Raw genomic sequence first — 11,278 nt, 5'->3', positions numbered from 1 at the left:
GCACTGCGTTCTGGGGCTGCGACTCTCCTGGAGCTCAATCAGCGTGCGTGTGAGCCTGGCCTGGGTGCTGGGGGAGCTGGTGGGTGAGGTGGGCTGGGTTTGGCCTCGGTGGGATGGATTTGGGGATGGGGGGGTATTTTGCTGCACCTCAAGTATGTGAGCTGTGCAAGTGGTTTGTTGCTTGGAAACACGTTGGTTTATCTGAAAAATAGTGGCTGTTTCTTAAAATAAACTTTTTCTTTTTGAGAGGGTTATAGACAAATTCTGCTTGACCAAACGGTGGGCTTGGGGCCCATTTCTGATGCTTGCGTGTGGGATGTTTCTGCTTTCCTACTCCTCTCCTCCAATTAAGCATGTAAAATTAATGCTCCAGCTATGTATCTTGATCAGGGTATGTTCCTGACTCCAGCTTCAGGCTGTTGTCCTTGCAGTTACAGTTCCTGCAGGACAATGGTCAAATTTGGTTATAGATCGTGCAATTACACGCTGTTTAAATGTGATTTAAGAGCATATGTTCTTAGTCACTTCTTCAAGTGGATGCAGGTGCTAGGAAGATATGTGCCCTAGCCTTGGTGTTCAAGCTATAATCAGCAAAGACATGGGCTCTCCTGGGGCACGATCCACTTCACACTCCCGTAGGCACCCAAAAAGCAGAAAGCTACTACCAGCTCCTGAACCAGCTGCTGGGACAGGGCCGATCTCATCAGCCCGAAGGGCTGTTGAGCAACTTCCCTCCTGAAAGGAAACCCTAGCATGGTGTGAAGAGCTGCGAGCCTTCCCCACATCATCTGTGTCCTGGAGATGCGATGGGTGACACAGCCTGGAAATCAAAATCCCGTCCTTGCCCACGCTGAACCAGTTCGAATGACTCCAGTACTAGAGCCAAAACCTGGCTGGGGACACCTTGTAGAGCTCTCCCTCACCTCAGGTGCTTGCCCCGCCACATCCTACCCTAATTTCACAGCACCTAATTACTTTCTCGTGTGGGAGGACTTGGAGAACGTGCTGGAGTTGTTTATCCAGCCTCTGCAATTTCCTTTGGTATTTATAAACACGAGGATGTGATTTGTGATGCAAGGCCCTCCTGATGCAAGGCGGTGTGGTAGCTCTTCCGCGGGTGAGTAACGCTTGCTTCCGCACAAGTGCGAGTGGAAGGGAAGGAGCAGAGAGCCCGAGAGGAGGGAAGGAGCAAGATCTCCTCGAGCGATACATGTATACAGAGAGCAAGGAGAGGGGTCTTGCTGGAGGAGACAAGACCATCCCAAGGTAACATCAGCGTGCCCTGATAACAGCTGGAAGCACTCGGATAACTCCTTATTCCTTCTGTTCTTGCTGCTCTTTCTTAAAGTTTCTCCTTGCCTTCCTTGCTGCTACTCGGTGCCTGGTGGTGTTGGCGCGGTGGCATGCCCTCGGTGTCTGAGTTCTTCCTTCTGGAGATGAAATGCCTTTTCCTGAAGTCCTGTCACTCCTCACGTGCAACACAGAGGTTGCAGGGAAGATGCACAAGGCTCCTTTTGGGAGCGGTGCTGGTGCTGGCCTTGCCTTCTGCTGTGGAGCCCAGCAGAGCCGCGGCTGGCTGGAGCTGCTGAAGGCGCCGGCTGGATTCACGCCCTGGTAATTATCTGGTTTGGAAGGAGCTCGTGTTCCAAGGAAATAATTGTGCTGTTGCTTTTTATTAGCAAAAAACTTTGTTACGGTGCCTCTTCTAAAAGCTGCTTTGTTTTCTTGGGTGTTAATGCATTTTTCTTCAGCACGATGAAGTCCTGATGCTTGTACGCATCCAACCCCATACATATATACATATACAGTGGTGCATGGTGGCAGCTTCTCCCTGGTGACTTCACGTCTCTGGCATTCCCTGTTTGCACCCAATGGTGCAGTGGCTTGGTTGGGTGCAGCTCCCCAGGGAAGCCAAGCAAACGAGCAGCCTGACCTCCCTTGGGGATAATTTGAGTTTCTCCCCAGGCACTGTTTGTCCTTGCAGGCCCTGTGAGTGAGCCCAATGACATCGAGTTTCCTCGGCAGTGCCCTCCGGGGCACCTTCTTCCTCGTTTTTGGTCTCTGGTGGTCTGTGCGATATCCCCTGAAGTATCTCAGACGAAAAGTAAATGCCGAGAACCAGCCAAGCTATGGAGTCCAGCGTGCGGAAGTCTTTGAAGGGGCGGTCAAAGCTTTCTTTGCTCTGGCAGGTAAGGGATGAAGATTCTCTGCCCTGCAAGGCAGCAGGACCATGCTGCAGTCACTCTCCCCCATGAAACCGGGCTTGTTGGGGTGGGATGCTGCTGTGGGAGGGCTTAGGGACAACCTGGTGGCACTATCTGTGGTGGGATCCTGCTGGCATTCCTACAGATGATGCTGGGCAAATACAGTTATGAATTCCCCATCTCAAGGAAACATTTCCAAGTTTGTCTTTTCCTCCATGTAAAAGGAAAAGTGTGACTTTCCGCTCTCTGCCTAGGGATACTGGTGGAGCAGTTTGTTCCCTCTGGTCCCCACATGACGCTGTACAGCCCCAAGACACACAGCTGGACAGACCTTGCCCACTGGCACTACACCACCATGTACCTCTTCTTCCTCCTCTCTGGCATCGTGGACGTCGTCTCGCACTCACCACTGAAGCTGCCGCTTGGCTTGGATCGTCTCTCGCTGTCTGTGGCTCTCTTCATGGAAGGTGAATGACATGGGGTGTCTGGCGGGGTTTACCAGCTGCCAAAAGTCCCCCAGCTGTGCTGTGGCTGGTGATAGGGTGCAGAATGTGCTCCCTGTTCCTCTCCAAACATGAGCCCAGCCACGGCTGGCTGCTCATTGTGCCCAGAGATTTCTGCTTCTCCTGGTGACAAGTAGCTGGCTCTCTCTGGAGTCACAAAAATGTGCTGTGCCCACCCAACACAGAGAAGGAAACCCTGAGGCAAAGCTCCCTAATCCCTCCAGAGCTGAAGCTGCCCATTGCTGTGCTCCTGACAGCTCTGGCTGGGTCACAGGGATGCCCGCGGCTCTAGGGGCTACTCTGTGTGCAGAGCTCACAGGTGGCTCTTCCCATCAGGCAGATCACAGCAAGACCTGGAGCATAGTCACAATATTCAAATGTGTTTTTTTGTTGGTTTTTTTTTTTGTTTTGTTTTGTTTTAAAAAAAAAAAAAACAAAACAAAACAAAACAAAAAAAAAAAAAACAGACAAATCCCTAATGCAGTGTGAATCTTGGCAGGCTTGCTCTTCTGTTTCCATGACTACAGCAATGCTGCGCTGGACCAGCACCTCCACTCCCTGCTGGCCATGGCTATCTTTGCTGGAGCCCTCTGTGCCCTCCTGGAGGTGTTCCTTCGAGACCACGTCATCCTGGAGGCCTTCAGGACCAGCACCTTCCTTCTGCAGGGCTCCTGGCTCTGGCAGGTCAGTGGGACCCAGTGCTCTCCTCTGAGCAGTGGGCTTTACCCCAGGAAGGGGGCAAACTGGATGGGGTTAAACTGGATGGGACATCTTGGTAAGAAACTGGGGGAGACAAGGGTTAGTGCTAGAGCTGTCATGGAGATATGAGCACATAATGCATGCAGGATGGACAAGTCTGCATGCTAAAGAGAAATTAGACTGCAGAAGGGTGGGAAACAACAAACATGAGTTTTCATTCTTTTTTATTAGGTCCAGTTTCTTCCTTTTTGTTTTAAGTAACTGGAAATATTTAGATGTGTAAACAGCTTAAATCATCGCAAATAGTCACCCAGCTTGGGGCCTAGGGAGTTACACAGAGCCTGGCGTTTGGGTTGTCAGCTTTCTGCGGGGATGCTGGGCTCTTCTGGGAGCCCTGAGACTTGCCTGCAGAGCATCGCTCTCCTCCTGGAGCTCACCCCTGGGTCCCTGTCCATGTGGGGAGGTGATGGTGCTGAGGGCAGTGGTCTGGGTGTTACTGGGATTATTTTGCCTCCAGCCCATGGTCAGCTGAAGCAGCTTGGCCACAGAGATAAAAACAGGAGGGAAAGCAAAGAGCGACGTGCTAAAGCCTGATGTGTACTGATGCCTAACACCTCCTCTGTCTGTGACCAGATTGGGTTTGTGCTGACCCCTCCGTGGGGAGGACCAGGCTGGGATCAGACTGACCGCAGCAACATCACGTTCCTCACCATGTGCTTCTGCTGGCACTACGCGGGTGCCCTCGCCGTCCTGGCAGCCAACGCAGCCGCGTCTCGCTGGTACGTGGGTGAGAGGGGCACAGAGGGCCAAGAGCACCTCCAAAACCCTGTCCTGCCCTGGAAACCTCAACACCTGTGTCATGTGTCAGGAAAACCATGTGTCCATGGGGAGCATGGGCTGTTCCATGGCTTGGCTGGAAGGGATGGGGAGGGCTGGGTGCTGCTGCAGAGCTGACAACTTTGCTGCCTGTAAGCACCTGAGCTGTGTTTCTGTCTCTCCCTGCAGCTGCAATGAGTCCTGCCAGCTGAAATTTGGGGACATCGACGTGGAGCTGGACTGCGGCATGTGCATCCGCAAAAGCAAGGGCTCCAGCGGCGCCCTGCTGCCAGAGAGCGGCTTGGATGACAAGTGATGCTGTCGAGTGTTTCCCTTGTGGAAACTCCTTCCTGCTGGTCTAGAGCTACTGAAATGAGGTTTTGAGTTTTGCCTTGTTGACCTGCACCGACGCTTGATGGGGGAGCACCAGAAGTGGGAGGCAGCGCCCTGAAGGCAGAGCACAGCAGCAGGCACTGAGCTGCTCCTGCATGCTGCCGGCATCCTGCTGGCAGCAGCACGCCCAAACCAAGCTCCTCAGGGAAGATTTTCTTAATTTTCTCAGGCTGCTATCTGCGGGGCTGGTTTACTGGTGGAGTCTGCCTGGTGTAGCTGATTTGGCTCTTATTGAACCCGGCCCTCGCTGCTGGAGGCAAACTGCCCTGTGAGCCCGCTCCGGCATCTGTCGCTTGCTCTGGTGTTAATGGGGGGGGTTTTGTACAAAGCTTAATGTGCACAGCGTATACGTGGTCACCAATAAAGTCCTTTAACAAACCATGATGATGGATCACTTCAATGTCATGCCTTCAGGATGAAAGCATGGGGAAGGTGATATCCGGATTCCAAGCTGTTTGGGGAGTGAATGAAAATCAAAGGGACCGGGCTGTGGGGGACGATGTCACTCCATGTCCCCAGAGAAAGGGGCAAGGATGGAGAGGATGGGGTTGCATGATCGCAGGGGCACATCGCTGCAATTCTGCATGTTTTCAACTAAAATTTAAGAGGGTGAAGGAGGTAATTGGAGCAGCCTCTTTGCCAGGGATTTTGGTGTACCTGGGAGATGGGGCATTTGCCTGGCGGGGTTCAGTGTGGAGAGAGAGCCTTTGGAACAAGATGAAAGCTTCTGCAGGACTGGGTTGGACATACAGATACTGCTGGTAGGTCTCTGAGACCTGGGCTGTGCAGCAACCTCAGCTCAGGTATGGCTTTTCTTCTCAGCCAGCTGTATTCCCTCCCCAGAGCTGGTCGCTTCCACTGCGGACAGCAACAAAACCTCAGTGCCTGCTTTGGACTTGGTGCCCATGTTGGTTTTTTGTTTTCTCTTACATCCTTCACTTGTTTAGCAGTTGAACAGCATAGGGAGAAGCTACCTGTCATCAAGATCAAAACCTAATTTAGAAGTTGTCATTAAACAGGATTAGTGAAAACAGCAAGTTCATCAGAAAGTGGAGACGTTTAAAGTGGTTGTGCCATGTCCCTTTTTAAGGGCTGGGCAAACAGCTTTGCTGTTGTTTTTAATACCTTTGCTGAGCTTCTCCCCAAACACACACAGAAACTGCTTAGCCCAAACTCTACTGCTGGTCTGCAAAGTTTCAAAAACACAGCCAAGCCTTGGGAGGAAAGAAAAACCCACCCTGGCTTGAAACAGTCACAGTTCCCAGCCCTGCACAGTCCCTGGAATTGATCACTTCAAATTTCATTTAATTGCATTTTCTCCCTTTGGAGCAGGGCTGGAAGAAGACCAACATGTGCTGTTGGCAGTGTTGTGCCCATTGAGGAAAGGATCTTGAGGAGCAAAGGAACCAAGGTGAGTACAGCTTTTGGCCTCCCACATTTGACATGGACACACGTGGCTCTGACTTGTATTTGGGGCTGTAAAGCTGGCTGGCACGCGTGAGCCGTGATTTCCCCAGGAAATCTGATGTCGTTAGCTGGTGCTGATGTACATCTTCTGCGCCTGAGTGAGAGCTTCAAATGTGCTACGTGGAGGTGATGTGCTCTGGTTATTAATAACTCTCATGGGACTAGAAGCAGGGTCATTCGGTCAACTTGTTATAGACTAGCTGCCATTAACGGGAAGCTTAGTGCATAGGTCGTAACCCTATGTACTGTACTTTGATTGAAAAGAAAGGGAAAAAAATCCTCTTTTCCCCTTTGATCAACTAATGTCACTTTTTTCCCATTTTTTCTTGTCTTGCTATTATGTAGGGAATTTGGATCCTCTCTCTTACTGACGGAATTTTGCTATTTAAAGCTTAGATCTTTAGCAGAGATGTTTTTTCTTTCCTTGAAGAAACACAAATAAGGGCAAATACTTAATGATCATTTTGACGAGCTTAGCAGAACCACGTTCTGAGCCTATAGTGAATACCCAAAGGTTTCTTTGAATAGCGTGCACAAAATTACCTGCCATCTAGCTGGGTGATAGAGGTCCCATATTTGAGATATGACTTATGTTTATTGGGTCAATAGAGTAGAAAGAAATAAGCAGATTGTTGTCACTGTAATTGCATTGTAGAGCAGTTCCTAGCTAGCCTCCATATGGAATTTATATCCTCTATAACAAACCTTTAACCCAAAGCACTCCTTCCCTTTGAAGCTGGAAGGCGATAAAACTCATCGACTAGACAGTGGTATTGGTTAGGAAAGTCTGCACTGTCTGCCCCAAATCTGGCCATACTGGTCACAAACTGAGGACAGAGATGGGTGATCCTGAAATCAGGTGGGTGTATAGACCTGTGACATCTCCCTCCATGTGATCCCTGCCCCTTAGAGGTGGGTTATGATGTGTGTCTGGGTGGGTTTAATTACCAGGGACCTGATAATTACACACAGCCCCAGCTTCTGCTGTTCCCCTGCTGGTGTAGTAGCACCATTTTGTGCAAGAACATCCAATTCCTTCTGGGGCTGTCATGGCCCATCTGTGCTTTAGGTCCCCAGAGAGGCAGCAGCGATGTGGATGTGGACGTGCTGCTCCGGGGCTGAAATTTTTTTCTCATGGTCTGAGGCTTCTGGAATTACCTTGGCCAGAAAACAAAGCCTCGATCTGCACGTTTGCAAGTCATTAATGCTTAACTAAATGGCACCGCCAGAGCCAGGAACTAAGGTAATGCTTACCTGCTTTTTATCACCATTTCCTGTCCATTAGCATACCGAGACCAGTGTTTTTAGTGGCAAATATTCTCTGTTGCACAATTACAGCAGGGAATTAATTCAGCTACTCACAGAGCATGCGTGCTGAAGAACCAGACCATCCAAACAGCATTTGGTTAAGGATTGCAAGAAAACCAGGGAAAGGGGGAGGGAAGTTTTTCCATTTCCACAAGTGCTCTGCTAAGGTCAGGTGTCAAGGACAGGATTTTTCCCTGTGTGAACATGGGGAATTGGCTGTGAAAGCCTTCAGAAGAGATGCCAGTAAATGCAAGGTGTGATTTGAGATACCCCCTCGAGCTGGCAGGAAGGAGGAGAAACTCCTCGAGACTCCATGGAGGGGGGCTGCTAGAGGACTTGAAGAGCTTTGCTGGCTCTCAGTACCTGGCATCCTCATGCAAAACTTTATTGTTGTTGCTGAGAGACTTGCTGGAGGTTCATGGTTAAAGAAGAGTTGAAATTAGCACTTTATGCACCACTAAAATCTACAGTTTCAGTTTAATTAAAAAGTTTCCAAACTTAGTGTAATTGCTGTTGAGAGGATAACTTTTCTAGGTCACTTTACTCATCTAGAACAAGCATATTTTATTTTATTTTAATAAGTCTTAATGTATTTCTTGCCTTTCAACTCAACTGATTTAAATAAGAACAAAAACCAGCACATGCTTACACATACTCTTTAAGGATGCAGAACTTGAATCTCCTCTAAAACTTATGGGCAGGTAATATATGATAAAAACCAAGTGCTAAACTGCTTATTGCAGCTATTAATGCATTGGCTGGGCCCTAGCTATGCCGACTGCCTATACGTGGCACTACTGCAGAAGGGGTCCCCCAGCTACTGCCAGCCCACCTATGTTTGTGCAGGGTGTGCGTGGGCACCTCTGTCATGAGCAAATGCAATGTGCTGGAAATCCACCAGAGCAACTGTAGGCTGACAAAACTACATTTAGCATGCACATGTGCCCAGGCAAACAGCCCCTTTGCTAGGGGCTTGAATGGGGGGATGCGTTGAGAGCATAAGGCGTGAATTATAATTCAGAGAAAAGCAATTGGTAAGGCTTGCTGCAAGCAGCACCAAAATATCTGGCTGTTTTCACTGCTGCTAGGTGCAACCCAGCTGGGGTCTCACACACACCAGCCACTCACAGCAGAGAAAGGTTGGCTCAGGGAGGCAGCCCCAACCACAAAAAGGCTGCTTTCGTTGGTGCCTGCTGAGGTGTGCAGTCACATGAGATGGGAGAGGGTGGATGGAGACTGAAAACCTGAAGGCAGATGCATGCATCTCTCAGTGGCTCAGAGGAATAAGGTGCAGGAAGCATCTCAGCTGCTCCCCTGCTTAAGGAATAAGTGGTATTTTAAAAAGATGTAATTTGGGTTTGGGGTTTAGTGAAGTATCTGTAGGGGAAGCCTGATATTTGTCCCAGGACAGGCAGAGTCAGAATGTGGGAGGCCTCCTTTATTAATTGTATTGGAGCCATGCAAGGCAAGTGTAAATCCTTCTCACTGTTAACAAACATACTGAGAATGTGGCTGAAAGAAGAGGGTCCAAGTTTTCATGGGAAAACCAAAGCATACAGATAAGCGCTGTCACCGTGCCAGGCAGTGGCGAGCTCTCCAGCTTTGGCCAGGGTGGCTTTACTGTTGAGACAGATTTTGGGGTGCTTGGTGTTGATGTGATTGCTCACACATGGTGCTGACATCGGTGAACCCAGCAGTGGGGTTCTGGCTGTAACAGGGTAGAGCAAGGTGAGGCTCTGGCTCTAACCAGCTGAATGATGGCTGGTGATTGCTGTTGCTTCTGTAGTCCTGAAAAGAGCAGATGATTTTTTTTTTTTTTTCTCTGGGCTTTTTTTCACTTGCTAGCACTACTCGCACAGTTTACCTTCTGGAAGGCTGATATTTTGGAGGCTGCCCCTGTTGGTGCAGCTTCTGATTTGAGGGTGGGATGCCTGAAGGCTTGGGCTTTGGAAGGTTTGGTTTTGAGGACGTGCATGGAGATCTGCTGGCTGGCCTGCTGTGCTGGATGCAGCCTCTCCCTTTCCACCAAGGGCTGAGCACCCTGCCCAGCTAAATGGGCGGTCCTGTAGTTCTCGTGGGGCTGTTGCATTTTACTTTGGTCTTAAAACTTGGGCTTCAGCATTTCCCTTGTTCAGGCTGAAGAGCTTAGCACCACGGTGGGCCGGGTTCTTGGCTGATGGGGGTTCAGCAGCGCAGCTGCTGGGGCTGCGTGTGGATGGTGTGAGGCTGGTCTCGTTGTGGTGCTCTGGCTGTTCTGCTGCTGCGTAATTCTGGGCTTCAGCAGCAGTTACACAACATGATGGAGACAAGAAACTAATCATTAATGTCTTTGTACTAAAATTCATGAGACTCAAGACCAGCGAACGCTTTGCCGAATGTGTGTGTGTAAGACGATGCTCATAAATCATGCTGTGTGAGAGTCTCAGTGACACTTACATTAGAGTGGCTTTATTGAAATAATGTTCAATTTTCCCCTTGAAGTATCGTCTGTGGAATTTAACCTGTCTGGGGCTGCTGGGATCACTCATGTCTTGCCTGACATGTGGATAGGTATATGAATTTTTGGCCGATGGTTTTTCCAGTGCTGCTTTGAAAATAGATAGGAACAACTGCAGTTTGGGGGGGGGGGGAACGTAGTAAAAACTAAGTGTGCTGATGTGTTTCACGAAATAAATTGCTGTGTTCATAAGGTGTCCTTCAGTATCAAACAGCAGCACAGTAGCTTTATGGCCGCTCAGCAAACAAGCAAGATGTAATGTGAATATTGCTTCAGGTGAGAGCAGCTGCCTCCTAAGGCATAGAAGCACATGGGCAACTTCAGGTGAGCCCAACACTCTGGATATAGTGGTGATATTTCAAATCAAACTCAAAAAATAATTCCAGTCTGGATTTTAAGCTAAAGCCTGGTAGTAGCTCTTTGTTTTACAGGATGTGATGCGGTTCGTGCAGGTAGGGTTTTGTAACACTGCTCTTGGGTTAGCTGTCTGTGCTGGGTGCTTGTCTGAGAAACACCTGGGATATAAATCCATAAAAACGTGGTGAACATAGATGGTTCTGTCCTGCTTCCAGCTAAGCCTCCTTCCTGAGTGCTCATAGACAAATCCATGCTAGTACCTGAGAAGGTGAAATAGATGCTTAGGCTGCGCTGTGCAACGTACCAGGAGCAAGGAGGGTGCTGGGCATGTTAGCTTCAGAGGCAGCACGGCTGATGAGAAGTGCTCTCTCAGGACAGGGATTTTAACCATAATGGACAGAATAGAACTGGCAAAATGCCAGAAGATTACTTTTTTTTTTTTTTTTTAAAGGGAGTTCTGAGGCAGTCAGTCTTCCACTGTGATGGTCAGACTTGAAGCACCAGAAGGGACTGGAAAGCAGAGGAAATATTAGTCAAGGCAGTGCCATAGGCAGAACAGGAGTTGCTTTCTTCATATGTTCTTCCTCAACATGCTTAAATAGTTTTTTTGTCTCCTGTGTGTGGTAAGGAAAAGCAGGACAGGTGATTTTGTCCCAAGCAAGTTGGGAGACTGAGATACACCTGTCCTCTTCCAACTGCCAAATCAAAGGGAACAAAATGAATTTCTCTGGGAAGAAAAAAACAAACAGCAGGGGAAACTTGACATCATAACCTGCTGTTTGTTCTGGTTTTGTTTTCTCTCCCCTTTCTTTTCTAGGTCACCTGTGGGGAGGGAAGGAAGGGTGCTCCTGAAGGAACAACGCAGGCTGAGCAGGGTTGGTATGGGCACTTCCTGGGGAGCCCAGCCCAGCCCAGCCCAGCCGCTCTGATCTAGCAAATCTTTAGTCTTCTTTATGTCCAGCACACCCAAGGCAGCAGGCTGGTTCATGGCTGCAGCTCTTGCTCTGGGTACCTGTGGCTTATTGCATGCGCCA

The 11,278-nt window shown here is 49.3% G+C and overlaps 1 protein-coding gene across 5 annotated transcripts; it reads left to right on the top strand.

Moving 5' to 3' along the window:
• Positions 1–4,988, top strand: LOC309886848 (transmembrane protein 45B-like). 5 transcript variants are annotated; one of them, XM_082778120.1, is made up of 6 exons: positions 1–49; positions 1,985–2,189; positions 2,459–2,671; positions 3,207–3,391; positions 4,040–4,185; positions 4,412–4,988. In XM_082778120.1, the coding sequence occupies exons 2-6, from the start codon at positions 2,003–2,005 to the stop codon at positions 4,536–4,538; spliced, it is 858 nt and encodes a 285-aa protein (XP_082634246.1). In that variant the 5' UTR covers positions 1–49; positions 1,985–2,002; the 3' UTR covers positions 4,539–4,988. The 5 variants fall into 5 exon arrangements, with proteins under 5 accessions (XP_082634246.1, XP_082634244.1, XP_082634245.1 ...); XM_082778118.1 differs by having other exon boundaries at positions 20–79; XM_082778119.1 differs by lacking the exon at positions 1–49 and adding an exon at positions 51–88.
• The last annotated feature ends 6,290 nt before the right edge of the window (positions 4,989–11,278 follow it).

This window comes from Aythya marila, assembly GCF_965140915.1.
Source record: "Aythya marila genome assembly, chromosome: 23".
Classification (NCBI taxonomy): Eukaryota; Metazoa; Chordata; class Aves; order Anseriformes; family Anatidae; genus Aythya; species Aythya marila.
The sequence above is the reverse complement of the archived record's forward strand: the minus strand, read 5'-3'. Positions and strand labels throughout refer to the sequence as shown.

What these genes read in the sequence shown, in the direction of transcription:
- LOC309886848 (XM_082778120.1), top strand. Translation starts at nt 2,003, where the DNA reads ATGACATCGAGTTTCCTCGGCAGTGCCCTCCGGGGCACCTTCTTCCTC. An exon ending in TGTGGCTCTCTTCATGGAAG is followed by an intron (nt 2,672 to 3,206) that starts GTGAATGACATG and finishes GAATCTTGGCAG; the next exon opens with GCTTGCTCTTCTGTTTCCAT. An exon ending in AGGGCTCCTGGCTCTGGCAG is followed by an intron (nt 3,392 to 4,039) that starts GTCAGTGGGACC and finishes GTCTGTGACCAG; the next exon opens with ATTGGGTTTGTGCTGACCCC.